Source organism: Sparus aurata, chromosome 21 (assembly GCF_900880675.1).
Source record: "Sparus aurata chromosome 21, fSpaAur1.1, whole genome shotgun sequence".
Lineage (NCBI taxonomy): Eukaryota > Metazoa > Chordata > Actinopteri > Spariformes > Sparidae > Sparus > Sparus aurata.
Window position 1 is genome coordinate 24,740,455 of NC_044207.1, and position 23,357 is coordinate 24,763,811.

The 23,357-nt window shown below is 45.7% G+C and overlaps 1 protein-coding gene across 2 annotated transcripts in view; it reads left to right on the plus strand.

Moving 5' to 3' along the window:
- The window catches only part of ephb1 (EPH receptor B1), a 175,502-nt gene that overhangs the window by 112,657 nt on the left and 39,488 nt on the right, over positions 1–23,357 (plus strand). For both annotated transcript variants that reach the window (XM_030402437.1, XM_030402439.1), the window contains exons 6-7: positions 10,223–10,347; positions 21,487–21,649. In XM_030402437.1, coding sequence (XP_030258297.1) covers positions 10,223–10,347; positions 21,487–21,649 — 288 coding nt within the window. The remainder of the gene's footprint in view (positions 1–10,222; positions 10,348–21,486; positions 21,650–23,357) is intronic.

Here is a 23,357-nt window from a genome sequence, read left to right on the forward strand (position 1 = left end):
TGATTGCTTAGCAGATAACAATTAATCAAAATGCCCCCCCTGTTTGTTTTCCATTTCACCCATCCCTTTTGCAAATAACATGCTTGGATGTACCTTTCAGCTAATGTGAAAGTAGATTGCGAGTGCATTTACACGTGCGCTCGTAAGAATAAAGAAAATGCGGGCTGGTGACGTCCGACACTGCAAGAACGTTCATGTTCAAAGGACTAGCTCACCAGTTTTCAATCTTATCTTTTATGTCCGGTTTATAAGTCTCACTTGTTCGGACTACACCCTCGACCCCGCGCAGCACGACTCCCTCCACTCTTTCCTGCTTCGACTCTCTTCAAAACAACATCATTTGATATGAGATTTAAGGGATAAATAGAGACTTCCCATGAGCTTTAAACTGTTGACAAGGGTAATGCTATATGATCACCCTTCTTGGTACTGTCTGCCTATGAGAGAACAGACAGGTGAAGGGGGTCCTTAAAGTCAGATTACCCGTGTAAGCGGACAGTTTGCGCTCGTCTCAACGGACTCTTTTCCAGACCTGACGCGGCTGCAGGGGAGGACTCTTGCGAGATCAAGGAAAACCAAGAGGCCGCCTAGAAAAACGTTAAGGCAGCTGTGGTCAGACGGTTCGCGGTGTAAATTGGCCTGCGAGGAGACAAAGGTTAGTGGAGGAAAAAAGGGGAGAGCGTGGATGAGGATGAGGAGAGGAGGGAATAATGGAGGCGAGGAAGGAGCTTGGGGGGGGCAGGAGGAGGGGATTTAGTGTGAATCACCGAAGAGGCCATTTAGCTGCCCTCGATCCCAGCGTGTGTCTGGGAGGAAGGACTGATCAATAGTGTGATTTAGGAGTTCATTCGCGGCCCGTGCTCTCCGGGAGATACACGCACGCACGCACACACACACAGATACAGACACATAAAGGTTATATACTGCCCTCTCTTAGGCTATCATTCACGTCTGGCCTGAATTTAGTCATATTTATCTATGTTTGCCGCTGAAAAATAGCCATTTTATGTCTCTTTGTGAAATAGTGAGGTTTAATTTTAACAGCAGACGACACTCTTGGCTTCCAGTGAATTTATTAAATTCCTGAATGACCGCCGAGATAAATATATATTGTGGCTGCGGGCGATAAAAGAACAGACATGGCAGCCATGTTTTCTTATGTAATCCATCCAGGCCACTTAACCTACATCTGCTACTGCTTCAGACGAGGAGGGCATTTTTCATCCTTTACGCTTCATTTTTCCGCAACTCTTTCCACTCCGACTGGCTCAGCGGGGGCGGTTTCGGCGGACGATGCGCGAGGAAAAAGTCCGTAAATCTGACTGGTGCTATCTTTCTCGACTAATGCCTGATGCTCAACAGTTCTCTGATCTTACTGGCACAGGCCCTCTTGACCTAGATTGTGTGCCAACAATCCCTCAGACCGCAGGATGCCAAGTATATCTACAAACAATCCTCCTCCACTTAGCTGCTCTGTTTGGAGAGCTGTTCCCACAGAAATGCAAACATCACTATCCTCGGCCTTCTATGGGCAAGTCCGACCGGGCGGGTCGCATTCGAGATACTGAGATGCAATGTGCTCGACTGAAAACCCAAACAACCGGACGAATTAAAGAGATCTGCGCTCTGTGGGGCTCTGAAATCAGACGAGATGTTAGGCAAACATGTCAGTGGCGGGTATTCAAGACACTACTCATTATGTCTTCACAGTTTACAGGCTGCCGAATCGTCCCATTTGTTTTTCTTCTTTTAGGGGGTTGCCTTTTTCCCCTTTCTTTCTCCCCCCCCCCCTCACTGCCGCCTCTATGTATCAGAGCGAGGGTGTCCAATAGTTTCATCATCTTAGACGGCTCTTCGGGCTCTCTCCGGGTGCCATTTTTATTTCATTTGATGCCTGTTCTCATAAATGTTGGATCCTGTCCCTGCACCCAGAAACTGAGGTATTAGCTGCAGGCAAAAATAAAAGTGTGGGCTTGAATGCTAGTGAGTCCCCCTCGTCAATTCTGATGTCTTCATGTAGTGTATTAACTGACGGCGGGAAGCTTGTGTGTGTTTGTGTCTGCGTGAAAGCGTGCTCGTGCTCTCTACGGCTTCTTCTATTTTTTTTTTTTCTCACACACAGAGCCACGTTCAGAATCCTCCACGTATAATGTGATTTCGAAAATAATTCCAGGCATGGTTCCTTGACAGGAATCCACAGTGCTGAACTGATCCCTCTTTATGATGTTTGAGAGAGGCCCATTACCATATAGTCATGGCTGGCTTGGCCCTCTGAGCCCCTGCTAATAGGGAGGGAAGTAGTTAAACCTATGCTTTTGACAGAGGCACAGCACATGACTATAGGCTGCTCCCCTCGTCTGAGACACTGAGCCCCTATTAGGAGGCTGTATGGTTCAGTGGTGTGCCAGCATCTTAAAGCACAAACCACAAGGGCACTACAGAGAAAGAACAACTCTGCGTGTGCTATGCGGTTGTGAGCGGGGCCATACTGTATGTCTTTTTATCCCTGAATGTGGAGTTGAACGGTACAAGATAAGTCGACCAATTGCGGCGCAACTTTCTGTCCAATAACTGCGCTGAGAGTGACTGAGGCGGAGCAGGAACTTGCGGCTGGGAGCTCGGACGTGGAGGCTGTTCTGCCTGAGGAACACGGATGGCCATCTGCAATCAGTTTTTATCCCGGGAATCTCACGAGGAGACGGGGAAAGTTGAAAACTTGCAGGATGATTTTTTACTCATGATCAAGTTTTCCAAGGATGACGATTGGAGTGACCTTACCTACTGTGCCTCTGATTGGCTAGTGTCCCCTGCCTTTGTTAGCTGGGTTCAGGTATGAGATGTTATTATTGGTTAGGGTAGGAATATCAGAGGATATCTAGGACAGTGGAAGCTAGGGTTATGGTTGGGGCTTAATCAAACATTTATGATAACTTGCTTGAATTAAAAGCAGTTGGACCCGACAGTGATCCTTCTAACCCTACAAAGAACCACCGGACTGTGGACATTAACATTTTGCCAGAAATTGGGTTTCCGGAGATTGAAATCAATACAATCAATCGCACAACAGCTATTTCCCATGGGTTTTTTTTATGTTTTCACGGCATTGGAACTGAACGCAAACGTGGCACCACTCCATGAAAATGAACACTGTTGCTACTCAGCAGTGGTGTCATGTTATCGCAAAAAGGCACCCGAATGCAACACCCAAAGAAGCAGGAAGGTAAAAGGACAAAACTGTGATGATAAGCTGATGAGCTGATAACCAAAATCCAAAATGCGAGCGACAAGAGGCAAGGACAGTCCAAGAAAACTGAAGAGTAATATGAAAACTGAGGACAAACCATAAAGTCAAGGGGAACAAATCAGGAACACACGAGGACCGGGGGATAAAAAGGAAGTGAGCAGAAAATGCAGGCTTAAAAACACAGGAACGATTAACAAGTGAAACACAGTTGCACACAGAAGAAGGGTGGGAAAAAGACAAATACAGAAAGTGGAACATCACAAGGATGTAACCACAATATAACTACTCGGTGGTTGTGAATAGTTTAATTTCCGCCAACTTTATGACCCTGGTGATGTCATCATGATGAATTTGGCTTGGAGAGTACAGAATTCAAACAAAAGGCATCACAAACTAGGGGTGTGGATTTTGGAAGATACTGCCATTTTTTCCACAAACTTTGATTAACCAAGTCATGCTATTGAGTTGCTCCATGGGAAACCTGCATTCCTGCATTTGTACTGACGTCTCTGCATCACTTTCAACCATTCTTTAAAATGCGTCTCCTATGAGTCTCCCAAATGTATGGAGGAGCACTTGTAAACCACTGGAGTACTCTAAAGATGTAGAGCAGCTGCCCGTATGAATTATGGTGCCTGCACAGTGAAGTAACAATAATGCAAACAGAGGTTTCATGTCTGAGCCAGACATGTAAAACGATGCTGCAGCTCATCTGTATTCTGCAGTAGATTAATCGTGCATGGGTAAAGATGCCTTTCATTCTTTCATCACTTTCTTTCAAACCCTCTCCCACCTTTTCCCTCTCTGTCTCCCCTTCCTCTCTGTCTCTGACTTTTTTCTCTTTCTCAGCCAGACACTGGGAGGCTTTGACTTTGATTAATGGTGAGCCAAGCTCTGCATTAAAAGCCAGGGGCAGCAAGTGGGGCCAGATAAAAGTGGAGCAGGGGGGCAAGGGATGGGAGGGATTGAGGGGAGAGAAGGAGCGCAGGACACAGTCACCAATCACTGTCAGCATCATCGTCCCAGGGTGACAGTGGGGGGACGCAGTTGGAGGGGACAGCGGTGCTTCATTGGGCTGAACCTCACCCTCATACAGGCACAACACATTGTCTCTGACAGGCTCTTCACACATGGGCTTCTAGGACACACATACAAAACACGGTCACTGTCTGTCCAGTGGGACTCGGCAGTGAGAAAAGTTTTTTTGCCTCGGGGAGTGTAGTGAGAATTTGTGTTTTGTTGAGCTAGAAGTTCAAGCTCAGATATTTACAGCTCACACCGTCAATCCTGATAATTAAAGGAGACATGTCACGCTCATTTTCAGCTTCATAATTTTATTTTGTTTGACTTATAGACATTCTATAATGCTCAAAAAAGTTTTCTCATACAGCAGCATTGTATACCCCGTCTGTACAAAATGCCCTGTTTCAGCTCCTGTCTCTTTAAGGCCCGCCTCCTGCTCTGATTGGTCAGCTCACACCTGCCTGAGCAGCACCACTACACCATGTTTCGAGGTCAGCTTTGTCATATTCTCAGCTTCCAGTAAGCTTCCCTTCTACCGTTAATGTAGGAATAAATTATAAAAATGTGTAATGTGGTGGCATAGTGTGATGTCAAGAAGTCATAGAATTAAAGGTGGGACTCCTGACGAGGTGTTTTCAGACATTTCAGGAGCAATGTTCTCTTTTGGAGAGAGTACCTCCCGCTGGTGCGGATGTAACCCTTATTTAACTTTCAAGATCTTTTACATGCACAAGAAACTATGTAAAACACTGAAGGAAAGAAAAAGAATTAAAAAAAAAAAACATTATAGGTCTCCTTTAAAACCTGATAAAAAAAAGATGTTTAAAAACAACCATTGCATGAGCAGCTCTAAATGTAACACAGGGAAATGTCATCTCAGTCCTTAATCCCACCTAGGTACGCTCTAACTGCTTGGCTGTTTCTCCAGATGGGGTAAGCAGCCACCAATAAGCACAAAAAATTACCAATTTGAATCACTTGAAGTAATCTCAACCCAGGCTGTATACACTCGCACACTTTAAGATATTGGACACCTTAGAACACGCACCAAAAAAAAAAAAAAAAAAAGATTCTCCCTGATAAAAATGGATGTTCTCCTGTCTTTGCGCCTGAATGCGTGCACTGAGTTGGGACCAGGACTCGGGGGCTTGGGCTGTGGAAATACCTCTTCTCCTCCTCAACCCCTTTTTTTTCCACTGCTGGAATTTCTGCGTGGAGTGCCCCTCCCTTGGGTCTGTCAGGAACAGTGTGTGCCTGTGGCCGGTAATTGATAATGCGGCACAGGCAGCCCTAGCCCTGGTCAGTGGAGCGTGAACCAGCCTGAGAGGCAGAGAGGCTGAAGTGCACCGAGGTGAAGCTTAGCCCTCGCACTCTCTGTCTAGGGTATGAGGGAGGGAGGGAGGAGAGTGTAGGAGGCGAGAGCCAAGTGAGGCAGACGCAACAGAATCCATTCACGCTGACGAGATTGTTAACATTTTAGTTAATTATCCGACAATCAAATCAAGAAATACTTACCCTAAAAATTGTAGAGAACAGCGTCTTACAATGCCTGATTTGTAAGCAACCACGCTGAGTAGAAAAGGTCAGGGGCTTTTCTTCATACAGAACTCCTGCGACCATGGAGTGGCTAAAGCCAGGGGTGAAGTACAAAGAGAAGGGGAAAAGGAACAGAATAACCATTAAAGGAGGCTGATACAAAAAAAGGGGGTCATTCAGTTTTAGAGAGGGCGCCAATTGAAGCCTTTTGAATAGACGAGTTATTCAGAAAAGATGGTGAGTGGAGACCAGGTGGAGCAATGACTAGGCCCCAGCAGCAAGCCGGCTGAGAGCCAAGAGGCTGATAGGCACAAAATGTAGAGCATGGGCTGGTGCGGGGCTGCATTTATGCCTGCAGACATGGGGGTGGAGATTCCTTTCCAGCTCTGTATACAAACACAGGGGCTTTAAGCTTAATACGAGCCGTCGCAGAATCGTTTTTTTTTTTTTTTTTTTTTTTTTTAATCAAACTCACTTGTGTGTTCACAAATTGGATTTGATGAGTAAGTTCGGTTGGATTCAATCTTTGAACTTTCAATTAGAGTCTATCTTGGCACCTTGGAGGAGCTTGTGATCATACGGTAGATTCTGGGGGCATATTCACGAGCCATTAGAGTGTTTCATTTGGACATAAAAGCCGAGCGATTTGCATGTTTATTTGATATTTTAACCCTACAATAAACGTCTATCATGATGCATTTGTACGATTCAACTTGTAGTCCCGGAAAGCTTTGGTCTCAGGTCTTTCAGAGCATTAAGGAGCCATGACTAAATGAGCAACGAACTGCACTCAAATAAGGAGCAACATCCTTTATGTGCATTTATGGTATTTATATTTATAGAACTTAAAACTCCAGAACTCAGACAATCTGCGTCATCAGGACTGTGTTTGTGTGGTTTGATCAGCTTTGATTGGGAGTGCAGGCAACATGAGCAAACAACTCATAGATGTACTGTAATATAGAAGGAGATACTAGATCCAAAGATGGCGCTTGTTCAGTTGCAAGGTCCAATTTGTAAGAATTCCAAACTCGTCAAAAACTGAGACTCAAAAATTGCCTTTCCTACAAATTGGAACTTCAATGCTGATTGCTTGCCTGACACACATGCCAAGAGAGTGTTGATCTCCCAGGTTTACTTCCTGGTTATGCAGCCCACTGAATACACACAGTAGTGGCTCTTTTGCTGCCCCTGTCGCTTGTTTCTACTCTGCCCACAGACCTTACAATAGTCTTTTACATTGCTTTTCTTGGTTTGAGGAACGTTTTACATGAATGAAACCTCCATGGATCAAAAAGGCATAACAGAAAGGCCAATAATAGATGTTGTTTGCAGCTTGAGGTGTTCTATCAACAGTTTTACTGACATGTCCTTTATAAAGGTGCTCTATGGGAAAAATGCATTTTGAGCTGGATATGAATTTTTAGCTGTAATACCACAGGTGGCCACTTGGCAAAATTGGACCCAAGGCTAATTTAACCCTGACCCTAACCCGGAGGAAGAGCAGAGAGGAAAACACAAACACAGAAATCTCTGAAGTGACCCGACTTGAACAGTTTTGACTGAAAGGTACAATATGTAAGAGCTGGCATGCTGTTGATTACTCAAAACATCATATCACAAGAATAACCGTAAATTGCTGCTTACTGTTGCTATCCATAGCTAGGTCACTCAGTTAGCTGCGCAGCTAGCAGTCGGCTGGGTGTAACAGGGGATGTGTTGGTGTTTACACCGTCAGCAGAGGACATTTGGACCAAAATGGGTTAAGTGGTTAGCGTGCTAATTTCAGTAGATATCTCTGCAACACAACACACAGATGTTATAATCAAAACTGTAATTTCTTCTCATTCTGTGGACAATTTAAGTCATTTTTTCAATTCTTACATATTGCACCCTTAAACAGAAAATGGTGTTGTTCATGTAGGATCAAATCATTTATAGTAAGAAACCAATTAGAACATTCTCAGCGCCTTTAATTAAACCCCCTTCCAGAAAAGGTGTCACATTTGCTCCTCTGCTACGCAGGAACTGGTGCAGTTTCCAGTCTCCGGCAACAGGGGTTTGTTTGGAGTAAACAGAGATAAAGATCATGGCAGTTAGCATGAATGAAAAGACAAAATACCCCCCAGAACCGTTAACTTGATCCAACTGATCCCTGGGCAGTGCATAATGATTTGAACTGTGCAGATTTTAGAACTCACCCGCTGCTACTGGCCAAGCCAGCGTGTCTGTGACATTTAGGAGCTTGTCAGCTTGCCCTAGATTACACATATTAGCACAACAAATAGGTGAGGAAGAAGCGGATACCAGCACCAGAAAAATGTACTTTTCCTCGCAGAGGAGACAGTCCGGGGAATTGAACCCCCCAGACAACACAGTCAGCGGCGACAAGATATCCGCGGGTTTGTTAAATGTCAACAGTGGGGAAAAACCTGCGGGGGTATGATAGTGGAGAAGACATGACACCTGTTCCGATGCAAAAAAATTAGGGTCAATTTCAGTTCAATTCAATTTATTTTTTGTAGTCATATATAGATGAAAGATACAAAAAAAAAAACACTGTCAGCTGATCAGAAGCTTTATTAGCTGAGACGCAGGCACGGCAGCAGAGACTGAGGCAGCTGTACACTTCTAACTGAATTTTAAAACCGCAGAGACACAAACAGACAACGTGTATACAGAGTTTTATTACGGATGATGTGTTCCTTCTATCCAATAACGAAATCCCCGAGCGGCATGCGAAAGAGCGACAAGGAACAGGGTTAATTCTGGGTTAATTGACAGCCCATGTGTGTGCATTCAGGTGTAGTGGGGCAGCAGGATGGAAAAAGACCGCGCGGCGTGTCCTAAACGATCAGGATACGACTCTAATTTGATTCCAAGGGGTTTAATTTAACAAATACTGTGTGGTTCATAAACAAATGGGGCCTTAAATAATGTTTTTATTGGCTGTTGTCTTCATGAATATGGTTTCCATAGAGGGTATGAATAAGTAGACCTTTTCGGATGCTTGTTTTGCTGCAGATCCGGTGCAGTCTGCTTTTGCCTGCAGAGTGGCAGTTTTATTGGAGGAGAGCATATATTTTTTCCTGCCTGCACTGTTTAGCAATTTCATGGCTCACCATGACATCATTTGCACTGAAATCAGTGGTGGAGTGTACCACGGAGGGGTGTAGCAATAAATCAGGTGACACAAATTTTCATAAATTCTTCCCTGCATATAGTAACACAATCAACTCCGTTCTTCTTCTTCTGTTCGTGTTATTTCTGTCCTCTTCATTTCATACATTTCTAAACTGACCCACTACCTTTCTTTTTCTGAACAATACATTTCTATAGTACTGAGTATTATATTGTAAATCTAGCAGTGTACGGACACGCTTATTAACTGCATTCAATTATGCACAATCATCACATTACTGTTAACACAAAGGCCCAAGTGATATAGTTAAATGCCATTTGATTTTTAACCTGGCATTATCACGTTTTACAAAGACAGCGACGGCCATTGCTAGACAACACTGCAGCATGTGCTTTAGCATAGCCGCGCAGTTCTAAATATGAACTATTGCCACAGAAGCTTTAAAGCTGGGTTAATTACCGCTTCCGCCGCATCCTGTGCGTGGCACGCGCAGTGCTCCTATATTCTGCCCAAGTAGCCAAAGTGACTCCGTCCAACCGAGGACTAAATCCAACGCGGCTGGTTGCCGGACTCGAGCCAGACTCGTGATGACTGACGAAACTGGCGCAAAGGTGTCCTCGGTCCCGCTAACTGGAGCTGACACTCGGCTGAAGTCCGCACCCTCGAATCTTTGCCAGTTCAGCGGCCTTGTTTTGGCCAAAGCTGGCACACGTTTAGTCCTGCAGTGCCAGAATATGGCTGAGTGCAGCTCTAATCGTGCCCGGCTCTGCTGGCTACCTGGTTACTGATGAGAGTGGCAGTTGTACCTTTTGAACTTGGATTCTGTGCAGACTGCCGGAACCTGATGGTGGTTTATTCTAGATACACACTTTGGACCACAGTATTGGGATTGTGCTCTATTTTTAGCGTGGATAACTATGATTACCTTGGAGATAATTATGTGCTCGTCCCATAGCTGGCCTGATATACTTATTTTTTAATCTATATTTTTAATCGATATGGCTGCAAAAGGCCACACGGTTCATGTTTGGCGTGGGAAATTGAACTCCCACTTAGTAACTGAGAGAATTTTGAATAATGGAAGGAAATTTCTCACACTAGTAATAAAGAAGAAGGAGAAGTAGCCAATAAAATGCTTTAATGGATCTCCAAATATACTCAGGCAGCTGCCCAGGTAAACTGTTTGTGGTCATTCTAAAGACATATCTGTAATAAAAAAAAAAACATTAAATCTCAAAATGTACTTATTCTGCATCTCTCTCTCTGTGCCCCTACAGCTCCCTCCATAGTTCCCATCATGCACCAGATCAGCTCCACCATGAACAGCTTCACGCTGTCATGGCCGCAACCTGAGCAGCCCAACGGCATCATCCTGGACTATGAGCTGCGCTACTACGAGAAGGTGAGATACGTGTGTGTCCGTGTGTGTGTGGAAATGTTCATGTCTTACTTCGCGTCTATCTGCAACAGTACCAGCCCTTTGAGTTACTAGGTGTTGTCTCATTCTTTTGCACATGCATAGACGACTACATGTAAAGCCCCCCCCAACAAGAAAAAAAGAGAAAAAAAAATTCGAAGCTTTCCCTTGTATCTGTGAGCAGAGTCCCCCTGGGTTGATAATATGTTCTTTCCCTGTGCTCGCTCCTTCTCTCCCACTGTTCTTTGGTTTCTGCCGCTGATGAAGTGAATCGGTTGACCTCTGCTCCGGGCCCACTCTGCACAGTGCAGCAACCTGCCCCGCTGTGAAAATGCATTGCGTCTGGGGGGGGGGGGAGGGGGAGTCGCATCGACCCGTCTGCTCACACACAATACGTCTGCTTTATTAAGTCGCCAGCCCTACCCCACAGCGCCTGTGCTGCTCCAGTATTGACCTGTAGGCTTTTCCCAAGGCCCGAGACATAATGATACCTAGAGATCGGAGACTCTAGCTTTTTGTCCGGGGCCCCTTGTTTGTCCTCCTAAAGCTGATCGATAGGTATAGCAAGGTTGGTCATGCATGTTCTCTCCCCCCTTGGTCTTTGTCGTCTTGAGCTAAGACTTTTTTTTTTTTTTAGCCGGGCTCGATGCACCGTCACCCATGTTTCACTTTTTAAATAAGAGAAAAGAATCGATTGAGCTTCATAAATGTTTTTTTTTTTTTTCTTTCCTTCTGTCGAGTTATTTATTTGACTCAAACTCATTTCGGGCTAAGGTTCACGGATCAATATTCACAGCTCCACCTTAGAGTACTGTTTGTCGCATTTAACATTTGCTATCAGGGAGAAACAACAATCATGTTTTTTTAAATGATGTTTGCCGTTGGAAAACTCAGTTATCCAATAATAGCTGCATCGCTCGCCAGTTTCCCCCCCCCGCCGCCACCACCACCACCGGTGTCGCGCGGGTCATAAAATTGAATCCGATTGCCGTGGCCCTGAGAAACCTTATCTGCCAGACGGCTTAGTGTCGTGTAAATAACACTCATACAGCCTCCCATTAGCTCATGAATATCAATGAAACCTAATCCTATTGATGTTTATGTAGCGTGTCCTCACACAAATAGATGAGCGCGGCGTAATCACAAATTAGTGAATTAAGGAGGACAAGATTGCTAATTGCGGCGGGATGATTCAGGTAACGGAGAGGTTTGCACCCTTCTCTACACTGTCGCTCTCCGCTTTAATTTAGCTCCACACACCCCTCCCCCCTCCCCCCGTACAGTATGTGTGTTTATCTCAAGAAACGTAGCCGTCTCCTGTGAGTGTGAGTAAGACACAGAAGGTGAGTCAGAGTGATTGCTTTGTGACACACTGTGCCGTGGAGATGAGATTTCCACACCGGTGGTCCTCCTTTTTTTCCCCGACACTCACTCACACTATTTCGGACCCGACGAGGCTTTTTATAGGCTCCGAGCAGACTTTTCTTTTCTTCCGCCAGCTTCTTCCATCCAAAGTGTCGCTGCAGATGCGTTTTTTTCTTCCTCCTTTTTTCCCGTGCCAGATTAAGCAACCGGCCCTCAGACGGGAGAGAAACGGCAGGTGGTGGGGCAAAAGAATCCAATACGGTGTACACGCCATGTGTTTGATTTCCATACCAGTTCAAATTGTATTACACGCGCGGGTCTACACAAACTCTGTCACAGACGTCGGCTCAGGTTACCTGCGCGGCGCGTTCGGCCTGCTCGTTGCATATGGAGAAGCGGGGGAATTAGATCGCATCGCGTCGAGGTCAGTCCTGCTGAATCCTTGAGAGGTTCGGGAGAATCAGAGAGCTCCACGCAGCCCGAAAGACGTGGCCTTTTAGTCGTAAGAGGCAATTATGGGCGGAGTACTCTCGCCACGTCTGTCACACACTCCCCTGCACACTCCCCAGCTTTAACCGGCGCCAGGGGTAACTCGCACTGTAGCCTGGATAATACAATCGTAAAAAAAAAAAATGAGCCCTTTTTTTATATAAAATGGCCTCGCTGCACTCGCCTTCTTTATTTATGCATCTCACCTATGCCTGCATTAATCTGGGAGTAGTCACACTGTTATGGCTCTGGAGTTGATTGTCTCAGCGTGCCTAACACAGCCAGCTAGTCCTTAGCACAGCAGAGAGCTGTCTCTCTGTACACTCCATCTCACAGGAAGCGCCCTACACCCATTTACAACAGCGGCTTCTTCAGCAGCAGTGGCGGTGTCACACACTGCGCTGAGTAATATCTCAGGATAATCATGGGAGAAAAATTACGCTCCTTTTTTTTTCCCGGCCCCTGTTTAACGTCGCAGTTTTGTCCTTTGGCCTGATGGCGCACGGGGAGGTATTTCGAATGGGCTTCATGTCACAATTTACATGTATTAATCACCTTTTTTATCGGCCATAAATGAGCGGATGGTAATGTGACATGAAAAATCGGTTTCCTATACAAGTTTTTTTTGAATGCCGCTGGACTTGATTTCTTTACGAAGGACTTTTTGTGTTTATGTACGTTCTCGGGTGCGTCGCCTGCTGATCCGCAAACAGAGAGCGGGAGCAGCTTACATTAGTTTAGGAAAGGGCTCCGCTAACATAAACTAACAACCGTCTTTGGCAACAATGCCGAGCAGCTTTAAGATGTTACCGAGTGTTTTCCTTGAAGACCATTTTTGTGGCATTTCTTGTCTTGATTTGACAGTTATCGGAGTGACAAATAGAGTGTGCAGAGAGAGTCGGGAGGGAGTGACATGGGATAACAGGTCTCTAGATGGTTTTGAACTGTGGACGTTGTGACCTTGACTGTTAGGCCTCCGCAATGCCCCGGGGACGCGAGCATGAATGCATTAAGAAGAGCTGGATAGGATTTTTTTCCAAGACGGTGCTTTACTCACTTCACTGAAGGTTATACACCAGGCGCGTTCACGACATACATATGAATGGCATATCACATTTTTGCATTTTTTTTTTGTGGGTCAGCATTTTACAGCTGTTTGTTTTTAACTAATCGCACATGGGGGGTGGGGCTTTTTTGACCTGTGTGCATCACATGACCTGCAATTCCAAGTGTGTACGCCGCTGTGAAATCACCTCATAGCCTGATGCTGTTCCTCTACTCAGCTTCACAGGGTATTAGTGTGAGGCTGTTAACCCGAAACAGCCCTGTGTTAACTCTATTTTTTAATTGTACCTTTATTCAAACAGTAATCTTATTGCAACAAAGGGTTTCATTCTCAAGAGACAATCAGTTGCCCTCCTGAATCCACATCCTTCACATATATCTTTTTAATCTACATGTATCAGAGGTTTCGTCACTGTATTTCTTTAGCGGCCTGTTATGTACACATGACATCTGTTGCATGTCTGTCCCTCGAATCGAGGACAGACGATTTTGCACACTTAATTTTTTTAGCTATATACAAAAGACGACTTGTTGACACTGTGTTGGCTGCAGGTAAGAGCGAGACAGTGAAAAACAATCCAGGAAGTCCAGTTTGAAAAGAGTTCAATGCATTAAAATGTTTGATAGATGCCAAAAACACTCCACAACTTGAATTTACGTGCCACATATTTAGAAAGTGACATTCCCATGTCCCATTTTTTATCATTGATCTTGTCTAGATAGAGGAAGGAATCAGACACTTAATCTAAAAGGCTTAAACTAAAGGCGGGTTGGCTCAGGAGTAGAGCCAGCATCATGTTATCGTAAGATCGCTGGTTCATTTCCCCTGGTCTGCATTTTCGAGGTGTACTTTGGCAAGATACTGAACCCCAAACTGCTCCTGATGTGCTGTTCAGCACCATTCAGGAAAGCATAAAATGACCATAATCTGGAACCTTTAAAGGTGCGCTGTGTAGTTTTGGAAAGGAAATTCAAACTCTGAGATGTTATATTTACTGTGTTAATAATGAATCTTTCCATTACTGTAAAAAAACAAGTTGTCCTCAGTGGGAAGTCGGATCCCAAGGACGGTGTTTGAAGCTAAAAGGGGGCTACTATCAGAAGGGTCCTGCAAATGTGAACAAAGTCAAACAACATGAAATCGTGTTGTCCTTTGAAGACGAGAGAAGATTGAGTCATGAAAACCAATCAATAGACATCATCTTTTCACGAAGGTACATAGTGCTGCTTTTAGGCTACTCAATCAAAATTGAAACGTGCGTGGCTACGAAACATCAAAAGTTAGAACTCACAGTGTCAACACAAATATGTTTATGTCCCTTGACGTTCGGGGGGTAATAACAGTTTCATATTCACTTTGAAGTCGGCAGTTCAGAGAAACGGTGGCGTCGCAGTTGCTGAAACCTGTCCTGCTTTTGTTCCGCAGCCTCAACACACGTCATTTTAAAGACGCGTTTTGTTTGATGCCCATAATATCTGCGATTACGCTCGATCGTAAAAATGTTACCAATAGCGATACATCCCCAGACTCCAGAAATAAGAACCGCCGGCCTGCCTTGCGAGTGAGACGTGAGTGGCAGTTTAGAGCCGTGTGAAGCAGAGGGGTGGTAATGACTCGGGAAGACTGCATTTTGGACGGTTTCACCTGAAAGCTGTAGTGAGTGCTCAAGGCTGTTCTCTCAACAGGCTTCGCTCCCTCCCTCAACCCACTTTCTCATTACAGAGTAAGTGGTCCCGGGACCCTGTAAAATCGGGAGGGCGAGATGAAATGAATTAAAAGTTTGCCGAGAGAAAGTCGAATCTCACGCTCCCGGTGTCTCCGTTTTTCTGCTCCCCTTTTTTCCTCTGGATGCCTGAAATTTCGGGGGAGGGTGGAAATAACTCAGCATAGCGGAGGTCAGGCCTTCCATTAAGGGCTGGAGCAGGGCAGCCACCGGCTCTGGGTTTGTGATGACTCTGTGTGTGTGGGTGGGTGTCAGAGAGAGTTCGTGGGTGTGTGTATGCTGGTGTTTGCGGGTGAGCGTCTCAGTCGTTCAGGTGTATCCACTCCGGATGACAGCAGCACTGTCACGCTGCAGTGCGAAGGGGGAAATTTCAAGAAATACAAGTTTACAGCGTGTCACCGGGATCCGCGGCACAACTGGCCGCGGCACCATCTGCATTTCTGGCGCTCAAAAAATCCCTCTCTTACTTTACATACAATTAGCAATTCCTCAGAAGAGAAGCCAGGAGGAAAGAATTTATTATTCTTTTCTTCTCCCGCTGCCAGCCTTCAGAGCCGACCGCAACACTTTTCCTGTAGACGCACACACACACACACACACACACACACAGATGTTGTACAGACAAGTTTAGATTTTTAATGGAACCTGTGAAAAGCAGGACTTGTGGAGCCGCTCCCTCGGTCCCCCAGCGAGGGTATTCACATCGCCCGCCCTCCCTCAGACTCTCTTCTTCTTACCTCTTCTCTCCCTCTTTGTTTGTCCCCCCACCCCACCCCACCCACCACCACCACCACCGCCACCCCGCTCGCTCAGGCCCCCCTAGCAAGTCTCCAGGTGGATGGAATGCATACAAAGAGTCATCTCTAAAGGAGGTGGCCGCCAAAGAAACAAGGGAAAAAAAAACAAACCGAAAAGCGGCTGAAAGCAAATACATTCTTCCTTCCAAGTAACTGTAGATAAGATGATTCTTCTCACCTTTTCTCTCGGCAGGCTCACCAGTGTTTAGCGGGCGGCTTTGCAGAATCAGAATGAGAGAAAATCCTTTTTTTTTTTTTCCCCACCATTGCTGCGCAGTGATATAATTTATTTCCACACCATATTATTTTAGTTTCTTTAATTCCCCCAAAACGATTAAGAGGGCTTTAATATCAGATTATCACGCCATTGTGTTTCCGCACTAAATAATTGCCAATTTTTTTAGATTAAAATTCACGAGGTAATGGTAATTATTTGCACTTGATAATAAAAACCCATCTAGTCTCTGAGCCCGTATGCACCCACCCGCCCCTTCCTCTGTTATTTTCCCTTTTTTTTTTGTACCGTAGGCGATACATTTTCATTTTACATTAATGGGAGAGGTTTCTTTATCTCATTCCCACTTTAAAAAACATAATATTAGAATGTTCTCCCCCACCGCCTCTCCCTTTTGTGTGCGAGTGTGTGTGTGTGTGTGTGTGTGTGTGTGTGTGTGTGTGTGTGTGTGTGTGTGTGAGCCTGTGAAGAGGACACATGGTAATCCACCATCTCTGTCTTGGTGCCAGGTGGCCATGCTGTCCATTTTGGTTGGTTGGCTTTTTTTTTTTTTTTTTTTTTTTTTTTTTTTTTTCGAAAAACAGATACACAAACATCAACCCACACACACACACACACACACACACAGACACAGACACACACAGGCATTCAAACGTCAAGTCAAGTCAGGATTATTTGTAGTCCAATATCGCACATAATATCCCGGTGGCCTTTACGGGGCCCACAGCTGTAATGGTTTTTGACTGGAAAACTCAGCCCCTCCAAGAAAACTCTAAGGAAATAAGGAGAGGGAAATGGCAGAAAGTGTCAGAAAAGGGAAATTCAAAGAGAGATCTCCCCTCACGCCGGCTGCTGGCAGCGCAATAGCAATTGGTTGGAAATTGGCAATTACGAAGAATGAACTGAAAGTTGTAGAAAAAAGAATACAAGTGTTGGACTTGTAACAATCCGGCAATATGACTATAACAGATCCAGGGAAAATGTAGTACAGTACATTTAGTCAATGTAGACAGTCACATAAAATGACTGGAACTAAACGTGTTACAGTTCCCTATCAGATTTCAAGTCTGCGCACGTAGGCCTTGTATTGGATATCACACGCAGGCTGCTCATTTATTAAAGGTGCCGGATGTGAGTTTGATTGCCAAGAGCTGTCTCCAGCAGTGGAAATACCAACGTTAGCCTAACTATTGTTTTGCTTCTATTTCTGTCACTTTTCTTCTTTTTCCGACAAACGTGGTTTCTTCCTCCTTCGTCGGGCAGAGGCTAGCTGGTTAGCATGCGAACATGGGTTGATGCATCTGCACTACAGTACAAAGACGTCTTTGGAAAGACGTCAACACTTTTTTTTTCTTCAAACTCCTGATTATTTTCTTCTATTTTAAATCTGAAAGTCTTACATAAAGCTCCTTTAAAGCTCCCTCCTGGAGCAAATGTAAAAGAGGCCTGAGTGTCACTGAGCACATGGTAAGCATCTTGAGACGGTATCCGATAAACAATGTGAACGAGGAAGACCATTCTTTGTCGGAGGGATTTTATTGAATGCTGCAGAGACCAGCCCCCCCTCCTGCAGCGCTTCCTGCCTGTCACCCCTGGCAATGCTTTTTGATTGGCCGCTCCGCCATCTGCCTTCCCACCTGCAACTCTGTCTTTATTTAGCGCGTTAGGGTGTGGTCCTCCTAATCCCCATTTGACTGGCAGCAGGAGAGGACCTCTCGTGGCTGGAAGTCCCTCCTGGCATGGCCTTTTATTGGCTATCCACTAACCTGCTGGAGTGCCAAATGCCAGCTCATTTTTAAGTGGCAGATGTGCGCGTGAAAGCGTGTGCGTCCGTGTGTGTTGCATATAATCCCCATTTGACTGGCAGCGTGAAAAAGGGCCATTCCTGGCTGCTGCTCCCTCAAGGGATGCTCCCCCATTGGCGGTTCGCCATCTGTCTGCTCACCTGTCCGCCACTCAAACTTAACAGATGGGGGGGCTGTGGCCCTGAGAAATGCAGGATGACTGGAACCAGAAGTCAGCGATTTCTGACCCCAAGTGGTCCGTGCGCGCTCAACCGTGCCTTATAACCGATGAATGGATAAATATGGTCCCGGTCTCTCATGGGAGTCTTTCAGGCGCACAAGCTCACAGTTTCAAAGTTTCAGAACTTTTTTTTTTTCTTTCTTCTTTTTTCCCGTGTTTGTATGCAGCACGTCGGAGGGGGGGGGGCGACATATTTCTTGATCCAGCTGACAAAAGGTCTGAGAAACGATTAAACCCTCTAAACCAGTTACAGCCGCGGTTCCATTTATAAACATCTCCTGCCTCTCCGAGATAGAATGAAAAAGCCTGTTGGTGCGACGCTCTCCCATCCCAAGCCCAAACATTTGTCTTCATCAAGCCCAGAGTGTCCAATAAGAGCTAATGTGATTGCACACATCATTATGTGAGGGGTGGGGTGTGTGTGTGTGTGTGTGTGTGTGTGGGGTGGGGGAGGTGTTTGGTGGGTGAAGGCAGATTTCATAGCTGTGTTTACCTCGTCTGCTCAATGACGGAGCAACCGGAATGATTCAATTACACCAATCAGATTGGATAATGATTTCGGTGTGGGTTTGCTTCTGCTGCGAGTTTCTTATCGCTTCCTGCCATCGTCCCCCTCCTCCTCCCCCCCTCCCCCCCTCCCTCCCTCCCTCCCTCCCCGGCTTCCTCCTAGCCTCCTATCTACTTGTTTTCTACCCAACACCGTTGCCCTAAAGATTCTCTATTCATATTTTCAGACTTGTAGTATGCCAGGCAGTCTAGCATAAAACAGTAGTGTGTTCACCAAGGTTAAAGGAGCAGTACGCCAGTGTATTTACACTGTTTTACTGACACAGTGAAATTTTCCCCCTTCACTTTCAACTGCCCCTCCCTCCCCCTCTACAATACGTCTGCATCTAGCTATCAGCAGCCTGCAGTGGTGGGTGTAGTGTAGGTGCAGTCTTATTTTCTGGCTGTCATATTCACTCTGGGTTATGGGAAGGTGACAGGCCTAAGTAATTACTGATCCCCCATAGCAGATACCTCCAGCAACGCCCCAAACTACACTGCAGCAGACTGCTCTCTTGAGCCTGGAGAGAGACAGAGAGAAGAGAGTGAGAGAGGGAGATACAGGATCTGGAGGGCAGGTCCCATGGTCAGGACCATGCATTTGCATAATGGATGGCTATATTTATGCATCCGTGCAGCCACGGACAAATGCATTTATTCATAATGTCCGTCCATGCAAACAGTGGGTGAAAATGAATCTTCGGAGAGGATCTGAAAAGATATAAACAGAGTGTTGGGAATGGAATGTCAAATAATTCTTATAGCTTTTCCCTTTAATGGGAAAACATGAAATGCTTTCTGCGGGTGAAACCGGCCCGCCGTCGTATTTAAAAAGAAAAAAAAAAAAGGGCAACGCACTGCAGACAACAAGAGGACGCAATGTTCAAACTTCCTGCAGTAATTAAACTGCCTCATAAAGCACATCTGAAGAGACAAATACGCAATGCTATTCTATTACTGTTCAGAAGGAGCTATTGCTCTTTGTAATTTGTGAGAAATGATTGCCTTTAATCACCACATTGTGAATATGCCTCACTGTGCGGAGGTGGAGCGCTGTGCGGCTGTTTGAGTGTGTGTCTGTGTGTGCTGCAGCGTTACGTTTCTGACGCTTCAACTGACCAAAGTTTTTTTTTTTTCTTACGTAGTATTACCTCTCACCATTTAACGTGACATATGGCGGCCATCACTGTGTCTTGTATCAGAGGGCGGGGTGATCGTCCCTCTCGGCAGGCCGGATCAGCACTTTTATCTATTCAAGGACTACTTTAAAGCGTTCCAGAGACATTAAACGCATCACACCCGGTCTGAGGAATGGCTCTCACTGTATGTTCCTGCAGCAAACTGTTTTTCTTGGAAAGGAGCCTTCAGATATTCACTGTTTTACATAACGTGGTTGTATTTTTATTCTTTTTGTTTTTATACTCATGCCAAGGGTATTTATTTATAATGTCAGGCTGTTGTCTATATCAGCAATTCCCAAAGTGTGGGCCGCAGCCCATCGGTGGGCCGTGAAAGGTACCGCAGGTGGGCGGCAAGATGTCACTGACAATAAATAGATAAAACGTTTTAGATTACAGTATAATACTTGTACTTAAGTTGATACTTTTGAATCAGAAATGCGAAAACATTCTTGGTTGATCCAACCTGCTGTTCGTTGACGTCTGTTTACCTCTGATGTGTGTTCCATCTATCGTCCTTGACCGGCAATGCCACCCAGTGTTGCAGGTCAAGGGACGACTTTTTGACTTGGGGAACAGACTTTGACACAACATCGGAATGTATGTTATCGCATGAACGACTGCATGTATTTGTTTTTGCACTGCGCTGACTTAGTTCCACCAGATGCGTGTCCGGCTCCGTGTTGCTCCACAACGGTAGCGTCGTCACTCTAGTAGTTGCTCTGTCCCAGCTCGGACGCTTCTGCAGCAGATACTCAGGGCTTCTATTTTTGCCGGATGCTGGAGCACGATACAACGATTCAGCCAAATTCAGCACAGAACAAAGACAGACGAAACAACAGCATAACATTCGGTTAATTTTCATAATAAAACACGACAGCAGCGTTGACGGCAGCACAACAATCTCCCAAAAGAGACAAATACAAGCACTCTTTCTAATCCTTCAGTTGGGAACACTTCTTTGTGTTGTGTTTATAACAAATGCGAATAACTGCAGTCAAGTGTTTTTAAGTTATAATTGTTGGAACTCCTCGGTCTCGCAACTCCAGCTGTCTGATGGTTTTGCACCACGTCGGACTCGAAGAGCAGCCTACGGAGGTTGCCGGACGACGGATGCAGAGCAAAACCATACCGGAGCCCATCCACAACAAACTTTCATCCAGCGGAATTCTAGAGTCAGGCACACGTTCACATAAAATAAAAGATTTGTTTATGAAATCAAATAAAGTGTTTGCCTCCATTTACCTCCGCCGAGGGGGTTCTGTGTTTTCACCCGTGTCCACTGGTGCTGATGCAGATAAAACAATCTCGTCCTAGAATTTTCCCTCACTTTCTTTAATATTGTGAGATTTACTGTTCGGTTCTGTGCCTTCAGTTTACCCACTCTTCCCCACAATCTACTGTTTTCATCTGTCTTCTATCAATGTGTTTTTTTATCAACAGCACACTACATTTCCTGTATATTTGGTTCAAGACAAATACAACATACAGCCTAAACTGATTTCCACCTTATTTGGACCACTTTCCCTGTATTGTTTCCTGAATATACAATCTTTAAATCTTGCTGTAGAGGTTGATCCTGCACCACCAGACTTTTCTCTTCAACTGTGTGGGTTTTAACACTTTTTCCACTGACATCTTCTCTGTAAATCATCTCTAACCCGTTCCCCCCCCCCTCCGTGTTCCCTGCTCCTTTCCAGGACCACGCCGAGATTAACTCCACCATCCTGCGAAGCCAGACTAACACAGCTCGCGTGGAGGGCCTGAGGCCGGGTACGGTCTACGTGGTACAGGTGCGGGCGCGGACTGTGGCGGGCTTTGGCAAATACAGCAGCAAGATGTGCTTCCAAACCCTCACAGATGGTAAGGATCGCCGAGCCAGGAGAAACAGCTCTCGCTCTGTCTCTCTCTATCCTTCTCTGTCTCACTTTCTCTCTCTCTTTCTCTCTCTCACACACGCACACACACACACACACACACACACACACATCCTCAGTCTTTCTAACACTCTTGTTGCTCTTTGCATTTGTTTTTGCATTATTATTAATAGGTGAGATAGAGGGGAACCGTAATGTTTGATTGCACTTCTATTTCTACAGTTAAATTAATTTCCTTCACGGTCAGGTCTGTGTGTGTGTGTGTGTGTGTGTGTGTGTGTGTGTGCGTGCGCGGGTGCTTTGAATATGAGCGTCTTTTGTTTGTGCAACTAACTGTGCTTGATCCAAAATGCTTAGCTAATTGGTTTTTCACCCGGCCCTTCTGTTGCTGGAGAGCCATCCCAGAATGCATAGCTGTGATTAGTAGTTGATGAGATTAATTTTTTTATTTTTTTAATTTTTTGCCATGGGGAGGGAGGCTGGATCACTGGGAGAGGGGGAAGTGTGGGGGGGGGGCCGAAGAGGAGATGCAACACCTGCTACTCTGGCAAGGTTGTGGAACTATGTTTATTAGTGTAAGTGCAAGGAGGTGTGTGCGCGGAGCCGGCTGGCTGGCTGGCTGGCTGGCGGCGTTGCGTATCGCGTCCTCGTGTAGTACTTTTTTCATAGCCTTGGCAGGCGACGGAATCGATGCTAAAATTAACACAGCATGATTCACTCTGGATGGATTAAACATTTGACTGGATCTGTGTTACATTCACAAGATTTGCCAAAGTGCCGCCTCATTGTGCCTCGCTGGACGACAACGCGCGCGCCGCCGTAGTTCCTAATGTTTCATAGACGGGGGTGACATTTCCGCATTTGCATCGTGTTAATGAGGGACGATAACGATGAATGAGACGGTGATGATCTTGAGGGAGGGGAAGATGGGAAGGATAATAACGATGATGAAGGTGATCATTGCGGCTATTTACCTGTTCCGGGCCCCTCCGCTCTCCCCTCGCGGTTGCGAGTGTTCCTCACCCCTCGAGCACGCACGCGCGGCCGCCAGCCCGCCCTCACACAACCGCCGTTCATCTGCTGGCCAGCTGCCACCGCACGACATTCGTCAAGGCAATTAGCAGCAGACGCCGGAGAACTGCTGACAATCACACCCACGGCTCCACCTCCTGCCTCTCCACAGGTCTCCGTTCCCCCTGTCAAGGCGCCACCTCGCCACCCGACCGCTGTTCCCCCTCCGTGCCTGTTCTTAAAAACCTTTTGTCTTCCTGTCAGCACATTTCTCGCGCGCCTCCACAAGGTGTCCCTTTCGCCACCTCTGCGCACAAACACACATGACAAAAAAAAAAAAAAAAAAAGAGGCCCAATCGGTAGAGTAACAGATGCCACAGTCCTCCAGGCCTCTAATCAGGCGAAAGCCCTGAGAACTAACTGATTGTAATAGAGGCCTATTTACTGCTGGAACAGGTAGCAGTGTGATTTCTGGCTGTCAGGAAAAAAATCACGTTCCCATGTGGGTGAAGGGGGGGAGATTTATCCGGACCTCTCACGCCTAATATGCATCAAAAGGAGAACGGGAAAGACTGCCTGGAAGCTTTTTTTTTTTTTTTTTTTTTTGGTAGCTGTAACATCATTCACACTGTTTGCTCGAAACGTACTTGATAAATGCGCTAAGTTAAAAGAGTGAGCAATTC